Here is a 23,683-nt window from a genome sequence, read left to right as displayed (position 1 = left end):
TGTAGGTGAAGACCCAACTTTGTGAAAGCAAGTCTCTTGCAATCCCAGAGGGGTGTTTTTACACATCCCAGTTTGCGTGTTTCTGAAAATAAGTGAAGGGATTTACTTAAATTTTAATTCTTCTTTGCAGAGGCAGTGTTTAGTAAATTTTCATTATAGTTTTATTTGCCTCTAATGCAGTAACACAGAGAGGCTTCAGCCCATTCGCAGTCTCATTGTGCATGGCAGTGACAGCTACTGCCCTGAAAGGTTCAGAAATATTTCCTTTAAATTGAAAAGAGTAAGGTGTAGATAAGAACATGAAATCCATTATAGTAATATTTCTTTTTCATGACAAAAGGAGAATGTTTTACGTACAGCAAAAAAGGAGGTTTTGCTGGTGGTTTTATTCTGCTTCATTTTCTTTTATTTTTTACTCACTGGAGTCCAGATTCTAAGTCATACCTGGAGAAGCAATTCTGTGGCCAAGAGAAATCAGTTCTTCATGTGAGACAAGCCCAGGGCTTGGGCTGAAAGTTGTGACAACATGAAGAAGGCAGGGAGTTGTTTCAGAGGCAAGTGCCATAGGAAGGTTTTTTTCCAGTTTGTGCATTCCTTCAGTATATTTGATCTTTGTAGCTGTGAGGTAACAAGGGGGAGGAGAGAAAGGGAGAAGAGATTATAGCAAATAATCATGAGAAACATCTGTCCAGAAGTTTTTAAATTTTGAAATCTCTTTGTCACTGCCTGTTTAAAGGCTGAGTTCTAATTAAGACACCACCTCACTGTGCCGGATTATAAGATGCTGAATCCATTGTTTTGAACTGTGTGAGAATGGTTGAATCATTTATAGTCCAGCAATTTATTACATGGCATAGGAAAGCTAGTAAGCAGATCTGTACCCTTGACTACATGTTCATTCTCTCTTGGTTTCTGTCTGGGTACCTAACACAGACTTGTTTAAATGAATCAAGTCTTTAACCCCTCGTCAAAGGTAACCATCTAAGAGCTGTTGGGTTTTAAGGTTAAGTAACCACAGACAGACCTCGCTGCTGTTCTGGGAGCCTCAGAAGCCCTCAGGGTCTGGCACGGCCCCTGTTTGCCTTCTCAGCACATCCTTGTTCTGCGCCAGTCACCGTGATGCCCTTTGCCTTCCAGCAGTGGTAAAAGTCATCAGTGCTGCCTTGTGAAGAGATCTTACTCACTCTGAGCTTGACCCAAAGGCCAGCTGTGCTTTGGCTTGGGTCTTCTTAAGCACTCCACTACACAAGCACATCGGCAGTTTCCCTGCCTAGAGTCTGGCTTTTGATGAATCACAGAGGAGAAGGGGAAAAAAAATAAAGTGGGGATTTCTTTTTTGATAGAGAAAGGTTTACAAAAAAATAAATCCACCCTAATCTGTGAAGTATTAAGAGGGGATTTAGAGAGAGAAATGTAATCATTTTTTAATTTTAATTCCTCTGTAATTAGCATTTCTTTCACAGCATTAGGAAAACTTGTTGTTAGCCTGCTGCTGCCACGGCTTGTTTGTATGAGTTGCCAAAATCATTGTCTTTGAATTGGTGTCCCTGAAAGAGGTTGCTAAACTACGGCATGTCCTTTAAATAACACTTACTTTTCACTGTTGTGGATAGGGAGGAACAGTACTCCTGCGCCCTGAGTAGTTACTCTAGCCACTCTAACCCTAGTAAGTGGGCACTTGGGGTGGAAAGGGCTGTGCATAGCAGGGAGCAGGGTTTGACCTTGGGCCATGCTTTTAATCACACAGCACTATTTAGGGGGTTTATGGATATACATACTTATTGGAAGTGTTTATTTTGCCTGAGAGTTCAGCTAGTGAACTCTTCCAGGTTCACTGGTAATATCATAGGTGACTTCCAGTTTTGGGGAAAAGTGTAGGATAAGAAGCTGCCAGCTCTCCCAGGAGAGCTCCTGCTGACTGAGTAACAAATGCATAGGCGCAAGAGTAAAGCTGCAAACTGAATTGGCTCTTTGGCTCCTGACTCTTGTTTGGCATATCATGGAGAAGAGAGAAAAGGGAAGTAAGTCCCTGCCTGCTTTTTTGCTGCCTTGTAGCTGCAAGGAGGGTTGGGCTTGTGCATAGACTCCAAGTACCTTTCAGTCCTAGCCAACCAGCTAGGACAAAACAGATTCGCCTGGACAAGAGTTGTTTTTTCTGTGCCACTTTTTCATGCCTTGCTACTGTTAAGCAATTTGCTGTTATGAAGCCTGTGTTATTAGGGTGAACCAGTGGAAGATCTGCCTTGATGTGTTTGGTATGGTGTGTCTCTGCACCGCTTTTGTCACCCATATTCTACCCAAAAGATCCACCCATAGAAAACCAATGCTGGGAATAATAGAAATATATGAGTCCTGGCCCAACTGCATGTGAAAGTTCTTTTTCTGAGACAAAAGTGTCAGATTAGCATGCACAAATGGAAGCAGGGACAGGCAAGTTAAAGAGGTGTGAGTGCAGCTTCTGCATTTGGTTTTGAGAGGGCTGGGCTGCATGGATTCATTTTTGCAGTCTCTATTGTTTGCGTAACCTCTTAACAGAAGGAAAAAGAAAAAAAAAAGCAAATGGGCCTTTTATCGTGGCAAAACTAATTTAGTGTATTTCCCGTGCTTAAGCTTTAGTGTGAGCATGACTTTTCTTCAAGGTGTCGAGTACCTAACCTATAAAATGAGTGGGTGGTGGTTTTGTCAGGAGGGGGTCCTCTGGTGGCTTGCACTATAGGTATGAGGTCTGCATATACCATTCTTATGTGTATCGCAGGGCTGAGATGCAGCAGTTCTTCATGAGATAAAGTAGTCAAGCTGAAAATGAAACAAAGCTCTAACTGTATCCCTCCTTGTGTTTAGCAGAGATAAACTACAGTGGAGTCTCAGTGCTGCTCCGTTTGGCTTCTGGCAGCAGCTTTAATTGGTAAAATGCAGATTTTTTTTTTGATCAAGAGAGGATTATTCTTGTTATCAGTCTGGAGCATCTTATTTCAAGATGAAAAGGCTTCGCTGAATTACAGATGCCAACATTTTTACAAAGCACTTTGGCGATTGACATCTCAAAGAGAAAGTATGATTTATTAGCCTATAATGGCTAACACTCAGCACTGGGCTAGGTCCCACTGATTTGTGAAATTGCTTAATATGAATTGCCTTTTTGTGTAATTCAAGCCCCAGGTTTTTCAAATAAACTTAGAATATGAAGTGTATGAAACGTTACATACCTGGAAAGGGAGAAGGGTAATGGGACTGTGTAGCTAAAAAGAAAAGAAAGGATGAAAGAGATAAAGAGAGAGAGAAAGAGAAAGGAAAGAAAGAAAGAAAGAGAAAAAGAGAGAAAGAGAAAGAAAGAGAAAGAGAGAAAGAAAGAGAAAGAAAGAGAAAGAGAAAGAAAGAAAAAAGAGAGAAAGAAAGAGAGAAAGAAAGGGAAAGAGAGAAAGAGAAAGAAAGAGAGAAGGAGAGAAAGAAAGAAAAGAAATGAGATGAAAAGAAAGAGAAAGAACTACTTCTAAATCCATCTTGGTGGTGCTTTTTTCCAGTAGTTTGGTTGAAATGTTGGCAGGGTAAAGATTAATAACAAGCCTTGTCGCTATCAGTACCTGCTTGTCGATTCTCTGTAACAGGGCTGTCTGTTCAGCATGGAAATTATTGATTAAATAAAAATTGCTATTAGATTGTGATGTGATCCATAATCACAAACAATGGTGGACATTCTTCTTTCAGATCCCAAGCCATGCATCAAGTTTTTCGTTGCAGCAATTTATATTGTGCTGACACTTGCACCCATTAGGCTTTTATCCTCTCCTACATGTGCCAAGAGCGCACTAAAAGAAAGAGCAGCAGCAGCACAGCAGCAGGTAGGCACTCACTAAATTTTCAGGGAGAAGCACAGCACAGATAAGTCCATCCTTTCCTTCTCGTTAGCACCTTACCTCAGCAATGATTCCCACCAGATAAGGACAACACAGCTGGAATGCATCCAGGGAGGCCCAGTATGGTTTTGTAGCTTTTTATTATTTTAGGATTCTGGATCGTGAAGGACAAGTGTCTTTCCTGTATTTATTTAGCTCTGATGCTTCCTTATTTGAGGAATCCAAGATTGGAGCGCATCACTTAAAACCACATTATTTAGGCTGAATTAATTGAAAAGGTAGTATCTCGCTCTTCATGGCACATGTGAGCACGGTAGTAACTGTATTTTTCCTGTGAAAGCCTTTGCCTAGAACTGAAGGAAACTTAGTCAAAAATGGGTTTGAGAGTTTGGCTGCTTATAGGAGCTTCTCTGTCCCTTTGTTTCAGAATACCTTAAACAATACATATATGTCAAAACTGATCAAGCCCACCTGGCCTGGTGGGGACACATTTCCTGCTAGGGAAAAGGTGTCCCTGCAGCTCTGAACTGTGCATTGTAGATTGTTTTGCTAGTTACCAGCACTAGGCAGGATTACTACAAGGGTTCTGTACCTCTGTATGAGAGCTGAGAGTAGAGAAGTTTAATATGCTATGAGTATGGAGTTATTTTTGCTGTTGTTGCTAAGTGTAAGATTTCTTAAATTTAGTGAAATAAAGGCTTTATCCTTTAAACTGTTTTCAGTGCTAATTATCATATGATGTATATTTCTGTATCTCACAACCATTGGGATAGTGTTTGCATATCTTTCTTGTGCCTAAACTATTCCTAATATTGCCGCAGATAACCAGGAAAACCCTGCCTGCAGTATTTTACCATTTGCTACATTGCACTCAGCTTAGAGTGTTTAACAGTGAGTTTAGCTTACTTCATTATACAAGGCAAGTAAAAAGTTTTCAGGCTTGTTCACTGTAATTTAAATCAAGAGAATGCTTCATTTTGCAAAACCAGAGCCTTGGACACCTTCCTCCAGTGCAGCCACTCTCTCTGCATGGATCAGAGCAAAGGGATTACCAGCCAGTAAACTAATTGCCGAGGGAATTCCGACACTTATGGTTAGTAAAAAAATGAACAAAGAAGTGTGTTTTATATCATGTTCTTAAAGTGCCAGGCTCCAACTCTGGTAAGTTTTTGGATGAGCAAGAGTTACAGAGATTACAGGACTGCCTTCTCCTTTACTTCTGCAGACTTCTGTGGTTGACTGCCAGCACAAGTCTGTCCCATTCAGACGGTGCCACAGTGGTATATAGGAGAAGATACAAATCTTTGAGATAAACCAGACTATTTAGGATTGATTTTTAGTTACCAAAAGCACCTGTAAGTTCACTGGAGGTCAATTAAAGTTAGTGTGTGGAATGCAGGGGCAGAAAAAAAATTGACCTTGGCTCTTTCCTAAGTGTGTTAGGTGATACCCCCATGTTCTACTAAGAAATGCTTCACAGTTTTCATTCCATCAGCTCAAACATATGTCTTTAGTCTAGCTACAATGCAGGACTGTTTATGGCATATGTGAGAGGATAGAAAAATGTTATCCCGTGGCAAAAAGAGGTGAATCTCTGCTGCTGCTGCCTGAACCATCAAGGACGATTAACTTCTAACCCAGGACAGAGACCTTTGCTAGTCCTGAATTTGCTGGGATGTGACCGGGCTGACCAAGCCTAGCACAGATGCAAAAGGGAAATTAGAAGTGGATGTCCAGTAAAAAAAATCCAAGGGGGATCTCAGAGCAGCAATAAACTGTTGCACATGCTGAAGCTTGTTAGAAATGTTTCTTAGAGGTGTTAGGAGGAAGCACCCCAGATACTTTCTCCAGTTCAGTTGTGATGTCATGGCTTTAACACATTCCTGCTTACGTCACCCACTGAGGCTGGATTAATTCTACCAGGACCTCCGCTGTGATGGAACAAATGTTAAAACATATATTGCCTAGTAAAGATTTTGGTATTGCTTATCACTGCCAGAATTCTTCTTTGTAGTTTCTGAGAAAAGAGCTCTGAGTTTTTAAATCACTATATTCCACGTTTTCTTAGAGGTATTTTGTGCCTTTCATTGCAGAAAGTGGATCTGGCATTATTTCCTAATCTGAACTGCAGCTTTCATAGTTTATGTATAAGGAGACACTAAGTGCATTTATTGCAAAAAAATCCTGGTTTTCAGTAGTCTCTTTCTGCAAACGAAGAATTGGTATTTTTATCATACAGACAATTTGTGTGTGTCCATGTGGTAAGCAAGGGGATCTCTTTAAAAACAATTTGAAAGAGTTACCAATTGATTTACACAGGAAGATCCTGCTGAGGAATATGTTTTCTTTCAGTGGATCAGTGTTAACTGTGCTCTAATCATTAATCAAATACTAAAAATAGAAAAAAGTGCATGGTTTTACAAAATCTGGTCCAAAGGTAAACTAAAGGAGGTGCATGTTCAGGAAGTCCTGACTACATACTTGGTGCCCATATGCTTAATACACCTTGAAAAGCAGATCCCATTTAAATATCTGACATTTACTTTGCTATTTCCCTTTTTAGAAGCACAGAATTTTTAGTAAAAGAGGCAGTTGTTTAACTTTTTTGTAAGGGATCAAGTATTTTGCTAATCCTTCTGCATAGGTAGATGACCTATTGTACCACTCTGGGAGTTTGGAAGACTTCAAAATCTTGTTAAAATTGTACTTTTTTGCTTTTCATTATTCTGTCTTGCTATATCCTTTCATAGATTTCTAAATTGGCTCATGGGATTAAGCAGTTTGTCTCTGCTAATATAAAATCATATGAAGCTGCTGTAATATATGGTTACATTTTAATTCACGGAGTCTGTTGATTCTAAACTGTTTGCTGTGTGTTTCCAAACACATGCACTGAAAGGCAGTGTAAATTTTAACAGATTTTTGTTGTTAAAGCCTCACAATTTTTATAAAACAGCTCTGTCATGATATATTCATTCGGTGCACCAGTTGTTGGGATATTTTGCTGGGTACTTTTTTACTTCCATTTTTTCTTCTCTAGGCATTTTTACTCCTGAGCTTTTATTTCTTGGTTCCAACCACTCTGGTCTGTGCTGTGGAATGTAAAGACTGGAAATCTCTTTGAATTTTATTTTCTTGTGAACGTGCCCTATGCTAAAGGAGAATATTATTACTTTTAGCATAGTTTGAACCCACAGCTCAATAACTAACTATAAGAGCTACTTAAGCCCCAATCCTGCAGGGAGCTCAATGTGTTTGGACCAAATCAAATTTAATAGGCTCCAGCCTGCCATAAGAGCCCATATGAGCAGAGCAGCTCATAGAACCAAGATCTGTGCATCTTGGAGCAATAGCTGGAATTTATCAAAGCCAAACAATATGGGGGGGGGAAATAGTTAATTTCAGGTTTAATATATACAGCAGGTCTGATTTCCATTGAAGTCAGATGAGTTATGATGGCAGGAAGGAGGCCTATAGTTTTTTGTCTTCTGCAGAAATGTGGGAAAACATCCAAAGTATTTAGTTCTGCCTCGTGTGTGCTAGTGTGCTTCTTTCAAAACCAGGACAGCATTTTCATTCTTCATACTATTTGCAAATAGGATGAAATACTTTATTGTAATGCCTCTTTTTGATTACTTCCTTCTTATGTGTGCTGGCAGGAGTTCTCTGTGGTCTTTCTTTGCCAGTGAGAAAAATCCAGAAATAGAATATATGCTTTTAAGTGTGTTACGCTAACATCTGTATCAGTGCTAAGTATCAGGCTGTTCAAGTTTTTCTATTTTTTTTTTCTAAGGTAAGACCTGTTTTTCATGTATGTTTTTGTTAAAGATTGTACACAGCTGTATGTTAGTCCAGATTTGTAAAGGAGAAAGTCAGCCATTGCTCACATTGCATACTGCCTGTGAGGGAGTATTTTAACGTGGTTTTCCTGGAAATTCTGTAGCAGTTGCACGTAAAATCAATTTTTATCCTTAAATGCAAAGATCATGAAGCAGAAAATTTTGAAGTTGAGCCTCAGGTGGTTTTCTATCCTTCCTTATTCAGTCACTTCTAGAAGGTATTAGTACATTTTCTAGGCACCATTCATTGGCAAACTCAGAACCAGTGAAGGGCAGATGTTTGGTTACAGGCCAGTCTTTCACCTCTTCCCCATCCAACTGTAGGAAAACCCTCCCCTGTTTGTGCACTATTGCTTTGACTAGTTTGAGAGAGGAATAAATAAGGGATTTGCGGGGAGTGTGGAGCTCTTTGCAATGCGGATCTCCTCGCTTGTGAGCTTGAACAGACATTGCACCTCCTTGCACAGTCACACTGTAGAGCTGTTTTCTGAAGGCAGGAGTTCTTCCTGCAGCTCAAACTGTAGAATTTCTGCCTGTAGCCACCTCTCAAAAAGCCTGTGGGGAGAGCTTATGTGCATGTGTGATGGAGAAGAATGAAAGGAAGGCAGGCAGAACAGGCTGAAGATCATCAGTGCAGGGCTAGGGTGTATAGGATTCGAGAGAAGACCACCTTCATTTCCTATTGCATTGCAAAGAACAACATCACTGTTTGGTCACTTAGTCAGCAGTGGGTCTTAAACCCATTAGCAAATGGCCTTTGTTGAGTTTCTTCTTCCAGCCCTGGCCTTTTGAGCCAAGTTTCAATTCTCCATCTCTCTCGCACACTTCACCTGTCTTTTTTCTCCCTCTGCTTTTCTCCTTGCTAGTCTGTCTTGGGTCTTCTGGTTTATTCTGCAGGCACCAAATTGCCCTAAATTTGTCTCATGTGACCTTTGTATAGAAGACAGGTAAAATATGGGTGTAATTTGAGCACCTAAATGTAAAGAGCATAAAAAACCCCAAAGTAAAAGTGAGCCAAACATAGATACATAAGATTATTTTTGTAAAAGTGATTTCTGTGCCTTGCTGAAGTCTTGGTAAAGCTGAAAGTTGTAATAGGGTTCTACTTGTAAGGTTACCTTTTAAAAAGGAAAAAAACCCTGCAGCAAAAGGCTTTCATGCTGTTTGTACAGTAGTTTACATGCTCAGTGCAGCTCTCAGTCTGTGTTCAAACACACACAATTTACACCAAGAAAGATACTGGAGTTTGTTGAAGTTTGAGGAGAGTTTACCAGCATCCACCCAATGGTGTGGAGTGTGAAGCACAACCTGCAGGATTTGGGCAGAGGGTGCACTGTGGCAGAGGAAGTTGGGAGGGCACCCAGAGCTGGGAAATAATGCAGACAGCAGATAGGTAGGAAAAGGTGGTTGGGAGAAATACCAGGAGTGGTCAGCTTGTGGTTAGCCCCTTGTACTCTTTCAGGGCACTTCTTACTTATAGGCTTGTTCATCTCAGTGCCCCAGACTTTGTCATCCTCATGTAATCTTGTTGCATCTTTCCCTGCTTCAGTAGTTCTCAGGATAGGAGGCCTTATCCTTGGAGGGCAAAGACTTAACCAAAACGTTCCCTTTAGAGAACACTTGATTTGAGCATTTGGCTCGTGGTTTCCACTGTCAATTTCTTCACCTCTCTGTTCGATTAGCCTGTCCTTGGGAGGTCACAGGTTGGACAGGTGGTTGAAGAGAGAAGTGGAGGGTTTTGGTTTTTTTAGCATTGCAAAAATATGGAAGCTGGGATACCTTGTTTGGACTAAGGCATCAGTGATGGAGGAGCTGGTAAAGCCCAGCACGCATTGAAAAATTACTTCCATATAGCTGGAAAAAAACAGAGTAAAGGAAGCTGGAATTCCTGCAACATACCAGCTTCACCTATTAACCTTCCAGCTAGTAATACAAGAATGCAAGCTTCAAGAAAGAGAAGGCATTTGATTTAGACAGAGTTATGGAAGAAAACATCAGAGAAGAAACAAAGCTGAGAGTCATCAAAACATCTTTCCTACCACTGTAAAAGTGGAATGATTAATGTCCACAACATTTATGTTGATGTTCTGGCAGAATGTCATTTATTAAATTTTCAGGTTTAGCAAATAAAGATGCAATTTCTGCCCATTGCTTTATAGCTGCATGCTCTGACACAGGAAATCAAGGTAGAGCTGTAAAACATTGCCCTTGATGGAGCTCCATTTTGCTGCTAGCAGACTTAATTGTACTGTATATGTGAATATATGTATATAAAATGAAACAAGAACAAGATGTGATCTTATTGGGAAAGAATCCCCACAATATCCCATAAGTTCCACTCACTGTACAGAATATTCCAGAGCCTACCAAGAAGCTGTCGAAAAGCTGGAAGCAGATACCGGCTGAGGGAGTCAGTTCCCAGCCTGAGGAGCAAGCTGTGTTTGCCCCGTTGGTATTATATCACATCCATACTGTATAACTACTATATCAGAGATTAAAAGAAGGTCATGCTGTATTATGAACCACTGTCTTTATTTTTAGGATTAGATAACTTTTTTTTTCCCTCCCACTGATTCTCTTTATGTCCTAAGGGCAGATCCTTTCTCTTGGGTCAGGAATGTAATAAGGCAGGTTTTCCTCTCACCAGGATATTGTGTCTGTCTCACTGTGTTTAAATTGCTACAGAAAGCTCTTCTGAGCAAAATACAGTATTTTCTTTGTACAAGAGCCAATGACTGACGTATCCTTGGGGACTTCTCCATCTTTAGCATTTAAACATACAAGTTGGATATGTTTAACCTATTGATAGACAACGAAGACAACTACAGAATTTATTGCAAGAGAACAAAAGGGGAAGCAGAAAGAAAATATCTTTTTTTTTTAACTGAGGCATTGAGAACTTTTATTGCTGTTGTTGAGGCAGAGAGATGAAAAAAAAATAGTAAGACCTGTATTTTCAGCTGAAAGTGGGAGGTGAAAAGCAAAGAGTCTTGTTGAGTTGTGTCCTTTGAATTAGCATATTCCTATTTATTAGTAGTACAGTTTCACATTTAGAGAAAAAGACTTCTCCGAGGCCATACGTAAAAAATCATTTGATTCACCATGGCTCGGTTAAACAGTATTTGAGACAGAAAGATGACCCCTTATAGTAAACACAAAATGGAAAAATTCATTAATTACTGTTAGTTTGAGTGCTCTTACTCTTTGTGACTTCCTTCCTTCCCCATGAAGAATGGAATGCCCCATGAGACAAGGACAGTCTCTTTCCATGTGTTGCACTGACCCCAGATCTTTACTAAATTTTTAATTCCCTCCGAGACTGGAGTCTTCCTTTCTTACTGTTTCCCTCCTCTCTTCCACCCATTGGTTTCTGTGCTGCCCTTCTCCTGTGCCTGTCATCCCTATCCATCTACTTACCTGGGTTGTCCCAAGTTATAAATCATCATCATTTTTCAGTTGACTTAGGCTTCTAATTGTGACCCCTCCCTTTCTTCATTAACTGTTATTGCCAGTTCTTAAGGGATAGAAATGGGTGTCCAGAACAGCGTAATAACAAATGAGCTTCAGACATGACTTCAGCTGGAGTGCTGAGTGAATGTATGCTCTTATAACTAAGTATTAATAGTCATGGACACGGAATTCATGTTAAATTTGTAAAATAGTGTAAGTTATATTTCTCATTTTCCACATACTTCACTCTTTTTTGAAATAACTGTCTTTTTAGCTGAAACTTTATGTAGTGATTTAACCTTTCTTAATGAATAAGACATTTTAGTCACACTGGAATTACAAATATTTGTAGTATATATATATTATATTTGCATGCTTTTGTGTTGGTTCTGGCTTGGATAGAGTTAATTTTCTTCACAGTAACTGGTACATGCTATCTTTTGGATTCAGTATAAGCTTAAGGTTGATAACACACAGATATTTTAGTTGTTGCTGAGCAGTGCTTACCCGGAGTCAAGGACTATTCAGTTTCCCATGCTCTGCCAGGGAGCAGGGGCACATGAAGCTGGGAGGGTACACAGCTGGGAACATCTGACCTGAACTGGCCAAAGGGATATTCCATACCACAGAACCTCACACTCAGTACATAAACTGGGAGAAGCTGGCTGGGATGCACCGATAGCTTTATCTCTCTCTTCTTGAGAGGTTCCCATGGAACCTCAAAACATCTGAATATGAAAAGTGGTATGCCACTAGTTTTACAGTCATTTAGGTTTACAATCGTGACCAAATCTAGGGGGAGCAGGGGGCTTAATTTGTTAATAGTGGAAAAATTTTAAAAATTGAGATTGAGTGACAAGATCAAACACTGCGAGGTGAGGAGTGCAGTGAGGAGACAGAGTATTTAGTGTATTAATTATACACAAAGGAAATTACTGTGCAGTGCTTTAAAGATGCAGCTGATCCTAACTGTTTTCAGCAAAGGTGACAAAACTGTGGAGGCACTGACTTGCTTTGGGCCAGATCAGCAAATTGTATAAATTGTCATGTTGCTAATCAACATTGGTAGAGATCTGTCACAATAGCATTTCTTAAGTCTTCCATAAAGTATGAAAGACAACCGCAAGAACTCTAAAAGAATAACAATAAATGGATCCAAAGGAAAGGAAGCAGGATATTGGAGACAGTTATCTGAGCTTCTCCACAGGCATGTGCCTATGCAGAAGTGCAAAGTTCTTCACATACAGCTATAGCTTCGACTTGGCTTTAGGAACTGCAAGCAGCTTAAGCATTTATGCCACCATAAAATCTTAGAGCAACTGAAGTGCTTCTTCCATCTCAGGAACTAAAAATGGCTTAAGTACTTATGCCACGCTAAGGACACGAGGTCAAAAGTGTACTATCAACTTGAGCAGCAGGGAGGAGACACTGGTCTCTTGTGGCTGTTTAGCCTTGTGCCTGCAAATGATCTGTAGTAAGGAAAGGGCAGTCAGGATCCATACCTATTTTCCATCAGATAAGAGGAAATTAAAATACTTGCATTTTTCTAACAGAGGGTCACAGAGGCTAGAGAGAGACTCGATTGCAGTGATTGGAATGTGTCTGAAAAGTCTGCTGGGGATTTCACTCCATGCAGATGCATTTTTTTTCCTCCTCACAATGAGATTTCTTTTGTCACAAGATATTTCCTGGCTCACCAGGACCTCCTTTATATCCTTACTTCTTTACAATGCTTTTGTCTGTTCATCTTGCTATGGATCATGGAGTCAGTCTTTATCAAGATGTTAATGAGATGGTAGGGATGCCTGCCTGATGTCATCTCTCAGTTGCCTGACTACCTAAAATGGTAACAAGGAGCAGTGATGAGTCGTGTATTGCATCCCTGGGGAGCTGGGAAACATGGATACTTGCTTAAGTGAGGCCCTGTCACTTTTCTGAATGCTGATATTCTTTTTACAATCACTCAGCTATCTCAGGAAGCTGTGTAGTTCAAGAACCTCAGAAGTATGCTCACCACTCATGAACAATTGACTACTTTTAGTGAGAATCAGAGATCTAAATACTTCTATGCATGTGGGGTTTAGCTTTCCTGGATCTTAGGTCTCTGCCTCTACTGTGGCCATAGCAGAAGATACTGTTTCCTGAGATTTGTTATTAGGAGGGCTACATTCACAAGCTACGAGGTACTCAGAGGCTCTGATAATAGTCTCAAGTCTAAAACAAATGACAGATCTGTACGTACACCCAAGTGGTGACAGGGAAGTTTGAATTCTGTTACGGCAAGTCTGGTGAGGTCAGGTGTACTTCACACTATTCTGGTCAAGAAGATTGAAGTTGTATTAGAGCAGGTGAGGAGGCTGAGAGAACCACTGAGGAGGGATGGACCAATACTGTCTTCAAAGGGGCAGCGGGGAACCTGGGAACAAAACCACAGACAGGACACAGGAACTGCCACACCTCAAGTCAAAGCAGAATAAGAAGGGGAATGAGGACTTGGTCATTGTAGAGAATACCAGAAGGAACTAGTTTATTTAATCCAGCAAATGAAGACAGAGAGGACAGTGCTGTCTGCCAGTTAGTTAGGGTGGGGAAGGGAGAGAACTAAACACTCTGCAGAGAAGCAGAGCTGTTTAAGCTAAAGGATAGTGTTGGCACAAGAACAAATGAATATAAATTGCCTATGAATAAATCGAAGCTAGAAATTAGTTGCTAACCAGCAGAGGAGTGAGTTCCTAGAAGAGCCTTCCACTGGGAGCAGAGGGAGCTGATCACCAGCGTACTTAGAAGATGAAGCTTGCTCTGTTTGTGACTAGGATTATGTGTAGTGGGGTTTGCCATAGCAGGGGGATGGGCCTGATGACCAAGAAACCCCCTCCTGTTTTTAACTGTATGTGGACTTAAGGACAAACCTATATTCCCTATGCAAAGCACAGAAATAAGAGTGTTCCCTGCAGGACTTGCAGGTCAAGGACAGCTAATCACCTTCCAGACTAGCTTCAGAGCTATGCAGTCTGTTACTGCCGGACACAGTCTCTGCACATTTCCTCTCTGCAGCCTGTGTGCTCCTCAACTCTCTCATGCAGCTGTGGGATGAGCTATGTTTAGCAGCCGCTCCACTGCAATGCCTCTTTGCCTTTTGCACTTTGTCTCCTATGCATCAAATCCCACGGCTCTGCTGGTTTGAGGGACTTTCTGTGGTGAGGGGGGACATTTGTGCTAGAAGATGGCTTAAACACTGCTTCTGCTTGATATTAGTAATGAGATTTAGTGGGAATATATTTAGCACCTCCTTTTAAATTTTTTAAAATACAGGGAAATAACTGTGAGAAGATAAAAGTCTGAAATTTTCATTGTATAACTGAAATTAAATCAAATTTTTGCAATGTGGATATGCATTTCACTCTGCCTCTAACTTACCACATTATACCAATACAGCATGGTCTCTTCCCAGTTTTCTCCCAGGTTACTCTAGGGTAGAGTGTTTAGGTTAGAAAGCATGATTGGGAGATTTTTCCAATGTATTCTGCTCTAGCCACCAAATAACACTTTGCTTTCAGATGCAAACTCAGTTGCAGTGACAGTCTCTTTCTGTTGTTCGTAACTTTTTCCACTGGTATAGAGAGGTTTTCCTCCTGCTGTTTGACCACTGTGAGAGCATATTTGGCCTTTGTTTATGTATTGAATAATGAGTACCAAGCAGTTAGCTAGGATATGCTTAGATTCTCCTTTCTTCTAAAAACACACTTGAAGGAGGGAAATGGAACACTATCCTGGCTCCAGTGTCACCTCACCTCATCTGCTGTAATATGAAATTACACATACAGTGGATATGGATTACATGACAACATGCATGATTTGAGGTGTTCCCTTTTTCAGTAGTATTTCTTACCATGTAAGTATTTATGCTTCTGGGATACTGTGGTTTGAGCTTCCCATTATCTCTGTTTTTTGAACTTGCCTAGTAGAGTTGACAAGCAAACTTCAGCCTTGACTTCAATTAGTTTGGTAGGGGCTTACGTTCTGGAATTGAAATCCATCTCAGAGCTTCCTCCTTCAAAGCCAGGTCTTTCTGAGACCAAAATCACTATTTAGGTCAGTTCCCTCTGTTCATTTTAGGGTATTTTGGAGCTGGATGATAATAACATTTTTAAAGAAAAGAATATGAGCCAGGAGAAACCGAGGTTTGGTAATGAGAATTGAAGTGGCATGAAAGTGACTGATATTCTGCAAATGACCCCTGTTTAGCAGCTTTTTGGAGCTGTGTGCAATGGGAAATAGCTTGTAGAATTCCAGCTTTTAATGGGGGCTCTTTTTCAGGTCAGAAATTCTTAATAAGACAGAGCTGGTGCTTCAGAGCCTTGTGTTAGCAAACCTGACACTAGGGAGTAATATCATTGGCTTTCATGCGCCTATTTACTGTAATAAGGATTACGAACATAAGTAAAACTTGCAGGTTTGGGCCCACAAAATTAAAAGAAAAGCCTTTTCACACCCTGAAACTGCATCAAAATTCAATTTCACCAGGAAAAAAAATCCTTCTGATCTAGTCCCTGGAATGTGACATTTCATGGGTGTAATAAGGTTACAAACAGATTATAAATTGAAACCCTCTAAATCCTTATTGTACTGTACCAAAGCTTCTGCTTTGCATAATACTCTTATTCCTGACTGTTCTTTGTTTTACGAGCTCAAAACTGTTCATTCCCTCTTATAATAGAGACCAGGGAGCCAAAAACACTGTACAAAATCCAAAGGTAATTATCTGAGTCAAAGAACGTGAATGCCAGAGTTCACAAACTTCTGAACTTTTCTAATTGTTGTTGTTTGCACAAAAAGACCTCCCTCTTCCTTTAAATATGTCACAAATACTGCACATTCCTTCTGCCAAATTATAATGGTAAAAAATCCCAATGTAGATTTAGTTTCTGGTTTGTATTTGTGTAGTTCTGCCTATGTGTCCATAGCCAATGACTGATAAGTTTTCACATCATAACTTAGGCGAGTGAGGGTGTTCGAATCTGACCCTATATGCTCAGGATTACAAATACTGTAAATTACCTTACCTGAGAGCACTGCTAGTTTCTGCAGTTGGCCTCTTGTGCTGATTTTATGTCTAGCAAGTGTCTTCCAGACCAGCCTTTCAATATTTGGGCACATTTCTAGGTCTGCTTAAGTATCACCCCTCTGGAAAAAGAAATTGAGCTTCTTACCTGAGAGCTAAATAAATTACCCATGTTAGCAGATCATGGGCTCATTTCTTCCAGGCTTCCCCTAAAGGTGAGGATCCTCAGAGGGGTTGAATGAGAATGAGATGGATTTGCAGGTGAGATCTCAGGGGCCACTTGGAGCATCAAAGCAGTGAGGAAAAACAGCACAAAGAGGGGTTTGATTGTAGAAAGAGCGGAGGGAGTAGGAAAGGATTAACAGGATAAGAGAGCAGGGCAAATGAGTATGGAGGGACACAGTTGTGAAAGACCAGAGCGTTATCGCAAGATACTTGGCAGGTGAGACAGTGGAGTGATGGAGAGAGGCAAATGATCATGTCACCACTGTTGGCCAGCTTTGTCAGCTGCTGGACTGGGGAGGAAGTGAGGAAAGGAGTTTTATGCCCATGAGAAAGGTCAGCTGCTAAAGACTAGAGGTCTGGAGGGCAAGGAACAAGATCATTTGCAAGGACAAAAAGAAAAACCGTCCTATAAAGAATTTCTCTGAAAGAGCCTCCATGGTGCCTGAGTTTCCACACAGCAGGAGGTAAAAGGAGGTGCTGTTCTGAACTGATTGAACCAGCTTTGAGGGTTTTGTATCAAATAGAAAGCCTGTGTCACACACTCAGTTTCATCCCTCTTGTGGCTGTGTTGATTTAACCAAGTAATACACAGTCCATAATGTTTACAGAGAGACTTGGTCAAGAATTACTTGAATGCATTGAGTTTTGTCCTCTTACTTCTTTCTCTTTCAAGAAAAGAGTGCACATTAACATCATTGTACTCTTTTGATGCCGTTTCACAGCGCAGGGCTTGTGTGTGCTTCTGGTACAGGCTTGTGTAGTATGAATGGATGAGAGATCTGCACTTGAAACATAAACTCCTGCACATTACAGGTTGTATTTTGTCCAGTACATCTGCTCTATTCATGCATTCTGCACCCCATCACAACTTTTCAGAAATGACAATAAAGTTTCAGAAAAATAGCTGTCATCTTTTATGGCCAATGTACTTCTATTTGCCATGGCAATGGTGCATAATTATGAACATAAGTGATTTTATTTGGTTTTCTGACTGATTTCAAGACTTTAGAGAAGATTCAGATTTTCTTCTTTGTGTTCCATGAATTACTGAGATTCCGTAGGGCTGGAATTTTCTGTGAGCCCATTATGGAATAGATACAGATTTCATCCCTGTGCTGTAATCAAATATAAACTCTGGAAGGATTTTGTCTAGTACTTTAGTGGGAATAAGCTCATTCGCTGAGAAATGCGGCCATCTAGTGGCACAGAGAGGCAGTACGGTAGAGTGGAAGGGTTTCTCCAAGAGTCCGGGAGGATGAGTCAGGTAGTTTCTGTTGGAAAAAAACTGTGGAAGTCCTGGTGTAGTTTTCTTTTTTGTGGTTTTCTGAAGCTGTGCAAAAAAAGTTTAAGCAGTCAAACCTTTTAAAAAACCAAACCAATTTTGAGGCTGGCCCTGCTTCATCTGCCCAGTTCTTCTCAGAAATACAATCAGTGTGAACTAAATCCATATTTAAATGCTCTCCTGAACTGAATCTGACTGAAAGGAGAAGAGCAAACTACTTCTATGGAAGAGTACAAGGTACAGAGCCCTGTCCTGCCTCTGGATACATTCATGTGGATGACATTGGCCACAGCAAGACGGCTGTCCCTCCCTGAGACTTTCAGAGATAGACTTGGCAATGGCAAAAGCTGGCTTGATATGTGCTTTGGTGCTCAGAGCTTCTTTTCACAGTGTGTAGGAATTTGTTTTCCCTGCTGCAATCTGTACATTAACCCAATACAATTTCTGAAAGAAAATATGGGTAAAGGAGAGTGAGTTAAAATTTTGGGTGGAAACTTGGTTTAGCAGTTCTGCTGATTTTTCAGGTTGGAGGATGTGTTTTTAGAGGCCTGATTTTGAAAACCTGTTTTATGTTGAAGGGCTCTTAAGTAAGGCTTCCCTGCTCTAAGAAAACAGTACTCAATATGAGTCACTCAAGTGGAACCGTGCATAAGATTATCTAAGATCCATTTATCAACCTGTATCCCTGAGGCCCCATCCAAAGCCTCTTGATGTCAGTAGGAACAGATTCATGGGCCTTAGCAGACTTCCAGTGGTATCTATAATTTGAACCCTGCGATCACTTGGGAGTGCAGATGACCTTCTTACTCTTTTAGTGCTGCAGGGTCCTGGTTCACACCTGAGTATCCAGTGCTCTTCCAATGTAAAGTTACAGTAAGGCTGCTGCTGCTGTTACATTTCTGTTAAACTGTAATATCTTTTTTACCTGAACAGCACATCAACAATGACCATATACATGGGGAGAAGAAGGAGTTTGTGTGCCGATGGCTGGACTGTTCCCGGGAGCAGAAACCATTCAAAGCCCAATATATGCTGGTGGTCCACATGAGGAGACATACAGGGGAAAAGCCACACAAATGCACTGTGAGTAAATGGTCTGAGCTCTAGGCTTGGACAGGGGAGCTGGGGCTGTGCAGAGAACAGAGCAGTACAGGTAATGCACTCCCTGAACTCTTGTCTGTCAGGCACCTGTGGGGAAGAGACTACCATATCTGCTTCATCATCTGACAAGAACTTGAGGAGGGAAGGATTCACTGGATAATTTGGCCCACTTCCTTAAGTTTAAAGTACAAAGAAGCCCTAAAAGGCATTATGAAATACAGTTCAGTTTACATAATTATTTAAAATCCCTTTCTCCTAAAGAGCTGGATATTATTGCTGGCCACCAGCCTCCTAATGACTTTGCAGTGGATTTCTGTCTTAGTACACAAATACTGTGCTCTCCTGCAAGAGAAGTTTTACATAATGTTGAAAGCATTTTAACTTGAGCTGTGGCGGAGTTTACCTGAGTAAATTAAAATCTGCCAACTCAAAACTACATTGGACAAGGTTATGAAGGCTTGAAAAGTTTCTAAACTTGTATAAGTCAGATTTTACCATTTCCTGCAAGTCCAGAGTTTAAAATTAATCCAGATTTATTTCTTGTATGCAGTTTGAAGGTTGTACAAAGGCCTACTCCAGACTAGAAAACTTGAAAACGCACTTGAGATCTCACACTGGAGAGAAACCGTATGTGTGCGAACACGAAGGCTGCAACAAAGCTTTCTCCAATGCATCCGACAGGGCCAAGCACCAAAACAGGACTCATTCCAATGAGGTAAGTAAGCACAGCTCCAAAATGTTAATAATAAGATTTGTCAGTGAAGAGACTTACAGTGTGGTCATAGCAATGTATTGCAGAGGACAGGCATAGAAACCCTCATCAAACCTGAAAGGAATGTAAGTTCTAGATGGCTCTTAGCAGCACAATGTGTCATACACACCTGGAGAGGCCATGGGTCATTTTTATAAGTGCCTCTGTGGGTGGTGACACCAGACGTCTGCTGGGATGCAGCTTCCCTGGAATCTCACAGCATCCTATGGGCTGCTGCACAGTCATGTTCTCCAATGTTTGGAAAGTTGAGTTGCCCTATAAATTCTGACTTCTACCTTTTCCTTTTCTCTGGGCTCTTTCACTCTCTTTTTCCATCCTGATGGACTAGGAATGCAGTACAGGGAATTTGATCTTTCTTAAACAAACCAGCTGTGGCAGTCACAGCTGTTTCCCAAACTCTCGGTGTAACACCTCTTTAATACTGTGTGTTTCCTGTTACTGCTGGCTCCTCTTTCAGGAGTCACACCATCTTCTTGCATTGTCCCTGTTTTATTGCCCCATTTCAGGTTACAGAAGGAACCACATCATCTTAACATCCCATCTCAGAACTCAGTCTCTCCTCCTTGACCTGTCCCTATACTGCTTCACTTCTAGCCTAAATCTAGGAGTACTGGAAGGGCAGGACATACGATAGCAGCTGTATCCATTTCCAAAAGGCTTGTATCCTTCCCTGGCCGTCTGTCAGTTCTGTCACAGGCATGTACTGGGGCTGGCAGATCTCCTGGGAGCATTCATCTTCTTCCAGTCCCCTGGTCCCTGCAGCATCTTTTCAGTCACAAGGGAAGCAGAGAGCATTGCACATTTCTGAGTTTGCCCCGTCTCTGCCCTGTGTGCTCTCAGCAGCCCAACTAACAACTGTACTGAAGACCTGCAGTGATTTTGCAAATTGTCACCAAGGTGCAAGGTGTCACCAAGGAAGCTCATCAAGTCTTGCCAGTAGGTGACTGAGCTTTTTTTTTCATTCACTCTGAACCAGTCTGTGCATTGCCTAGTTGATGAGTCAGATCTTCTCAAACTTAACAGTGTGACCTGTACTGCCTCTGTTTTAAGATCAGAATTTCGTGTCTAACAGTAAGTCACCTAGAAATATTTTATTCTGCACATAGTTTCTGGTAGGTGCACCCACATTTCCTTCACTGTTACTTCACACTGAAACAGGCTAATCTTATAGGGCAATGTATACTGGTGGAGTGCCATGAATACCGTGAAAAGCACAGACCAAATTTCAGCACTTGCTTGCAGTGCCATTTTGGTTGTACGTAGGTAATACAGAGAGCTTTAAAAACAGCTGACATATCTTGATATGCCTTGCACATGTAGAAGAGCGCTAAGTGACTTGTACTTCTTTAGCATCTTGCGAAAACCTGCCTCAGTAACTCAACATCAACTTTAAATTGTGCATTTTTGCTCCTATTCAAGTCAATGGGAGTTTTTTTCCACTGATGTCAGTGGAAGCAGGCTCAGGCTTAGATGGCTATGAAGAAGCTACATTTGTCAAAGGCTCCACAGTGCCATGTATAAGCAGACAGAAAACTGCTTTGAGGAACTCTGCATGAGAGTCTTTTTTATATCTTGAGGGCTAGTATGAAAAAAACTTTAAAATAGTAGTTTCTTGGAAACAATTCAGTAATAAAAGTGAGTGAACAATACTTTGCTTCCTGAGGCAATTAAAGGATTTAGGAAGTGCTCAACTCTTCTTTCTAATCCTCTCATAATACAAGAACAAAGGCTTTGTTAAATTATAACACAGTGAATTTACTTTATTCTACATTGCTTAGTGAAGTATAGAAATTCACAGACAAAGGATATGGTTTTTAATAAAAACGAGTGATCAGTTATGCTAGTAGCAGTGATAGTACTAGTGCAATATATGCTAGTAATAGTACTAGTGCATATATTGCAGCAAAGTAAAAATGCTCGTGTTACTTATCTTATATTTTGACTTCATATTGATTATCTGAAGGAGCTAGGAAAAAAATGCTTCCTCATTAAATTCTGCCTGAACAAATGTCCCAGCATCTTTTGAAGGGGGCTGTTTGCCTCTGAATGTCAAGTAGTAGGTACTAGGCATACTAGAAGTGCTATCAAACTGCTGAGGGCAATGGACAGCAAAAGAAAATTAGTCCAGTCTTCATAAATTGCCATAGCTATGTTGACTCTTCTGTTAAGCTAAGTGAAAGCTTTGCCAGTTTGTATCAGAGAGACTCTGTCCTCTGTCAACTATGCAGCATTAATGGGTACCTTCTAAATCAAGGGAAATTAATGGGTTTCATTACGCGCAGTCACAATTTGATAGGACAAGGGGTAATGGCTTTAAACTAGAAGAGCATAGATTTAGACTAGATATAAGTAAAAAAGAAATTTTTTACTGTGGGAGTAGTGAAGCAGTGGCACCGGTTACCCTGAGAAGCTGTGGATACCTCGTCCCTGGAAGTGTTCCAGGTCAGGTTTGAATGTGGCTTTGAGCAACCTGGTATAGTGCAAGGTATCCCTGCCCATGACAGGAGGGTTGGAACTAGAAGATCTCTAAGGTCCCTTCCAGCCCAAACCATTCTACGATTAGGGCACTGTAGAGACCATAAATTAGGTAACAAATTCCCTGTGAAAGTGTATAACTTTAACATCAGCTGCGCTCCAAGGAGTTTTCAGGAGTCTCACGTGGAATTAAATTTAATTTAAGTGTTTTTCATGTCTTGTCAGAAACCATATGTTTGCAAGATACCAGGCTGCACAAAGCGCTACACAGACCCCAGTTCTCTCCGGAAACACGTGAAGACCGTGCATGGTCCAGAGGCACACGTCACCAAGAAGCAGCGGGGAGATATCCACCCAAGGCCTCCGCCACCAAGAGACCCAGGCAGCCACTCTCAGACCCGGTCACCAGGCCATCAGACTCAGGGTGCAATTGGTGAGCAGAAGGACCTCAGCAACACTACCTCAAAGCGTGAAGAATGCCTCCAAGTGAAAGCGGTCAAGTCAGAAAAACCAATGGTATGCAATACACCGTGCCACTCCCTTTGCCATTTTTCTTCTTGCAACCAGTTAATAGACCCTTTATGAAATGCTCAAGCCTGTAAACTCTAGCTCACAAGGCTAGGTTTTGTGAGGTTTTCTTTTTTGTTTACACTGTAAAATGTTTTGAAAGCCTAAGAAATAGCGAATAAAAAGATTACATCTAGTTTGTGCAGTATGCAGTATGTGCAGTGTTGGCACACTCTCACAATAATTGTTTCTCTTATAAAGCTCCATCTTCTGGAATAAGCATAGTATGAGAAAATCACATTTTTCATTTTTAAAAAAGCATTTTTTCCACTCTTCTGTTTACAGAAGAAAGAAGGCAAATGTGAATCTTGCAGGGTCAAAGCCAGAATGAAAAAGAAAACAAACCCAAAAAAATCCAAAAGACTAAAATGATGATATTTATGATGATAATTTATGGAAAACCTGGGGAAGCAATCAGATTTTATAATCAGGGCTTGAGGTTCTTTGGTCATGGATCAAACTGAAGCAGGATAAATTGGCTTTCTTAAACAGCAGGAGGGCATTTCTGGGTAACATTTGATCTCTGTTGTGATGTGACCCTTTCTGTTAATCTGATACTTAATTTAACCAAATTAACCTAATCCAAGTTTAACTAAAGTTGAATTAAGAATGGCTGCAAGTCTCCTCTGGTTTACCTTAACATATTGCACTAAACTGTTGCAAGGACCATATTCCATTTTTTTAGCTGCTGTCTTAAATGTAGAAGTTTTTCCATTTGCCTGCATTTCATGTGCCTACTGCCCTCTTTACAAGGGTTAATACTCTCAAAGACAGTCACTCCATCCTCTTCTCCATCTGGGTCTACGATTCATCTGTATCCAACCCTTGGGGAGTACAAATACGAGCCCAAATTCTGCTCATACTGTTAATCACGCTGCAATTCAAAATGATTACTCATTGAAATATGAGTTACTGCTATGTTATGCCTAAGGCTTATGCCCAAACTGTTCAGGATTAATCCTGAATTCAGAAACTTCCAAGGGCCCAGAGTTAACTCCTGCTTAACTCTGCCATCTTTGATGATAACTCCCTTAGATTACAAAATCCATTCCTCTT

At 40.8% G+C, this 23,683-nt stretch overlaps 1 protein-coding gene across 5 annotated transcripts in view; it reads left to right on the top strand.

Annotated features, from left to right (window-relative positions):
* The window catches only part of GLI3 (GLI family zinc finger 3), a 215,260-nt gene that overhangs the window by 181,058 nt on the left and 10,519 nt on the right, over positions 1 to 23,683 (top strand). For all 5 annotated transcript variants that reach the window (XM_017822702.1, XM_017822712.1, XM_017822727.1 and 2 more), the window contains 3 exons: positions 18,646 to 18,795; positions 19,364 to 19,528; positions 22,286 to 22,576. In XM_017822702.1, coding sequence (XP_017678191.1) covers positions 18,646 to 18,795; positions 19,364 to 19,528; positions 22,286 to 22,576 — 606 coding nt within the window. The remainder of the gene's footprint in view (positions 1 to 18,645; positions 18,796 to 19,363; positions 19,529 to 22,285; positions 22,577 to 23,683) is intronic.

This window comes from Lepidothrix coronata, unplaced genomic scaffold (genome assembly GCF_001604755.1).
Source record: "Lepidothrix coronata isolate B3197 unplaced genomic scaffold, Lepidothrix_coronata-1.0 Scaffold3, whole genome shotgun sequence".
Lineage (NCBI taxonomy): Eukaryota > Metazoa > Chordata > Aves > Passeriformes > Pipridae > Lepidothrix > Lepidothrix coronata.
This window is presented reverse-complemented; position numbering and strand designations above follow the sequence as displayed.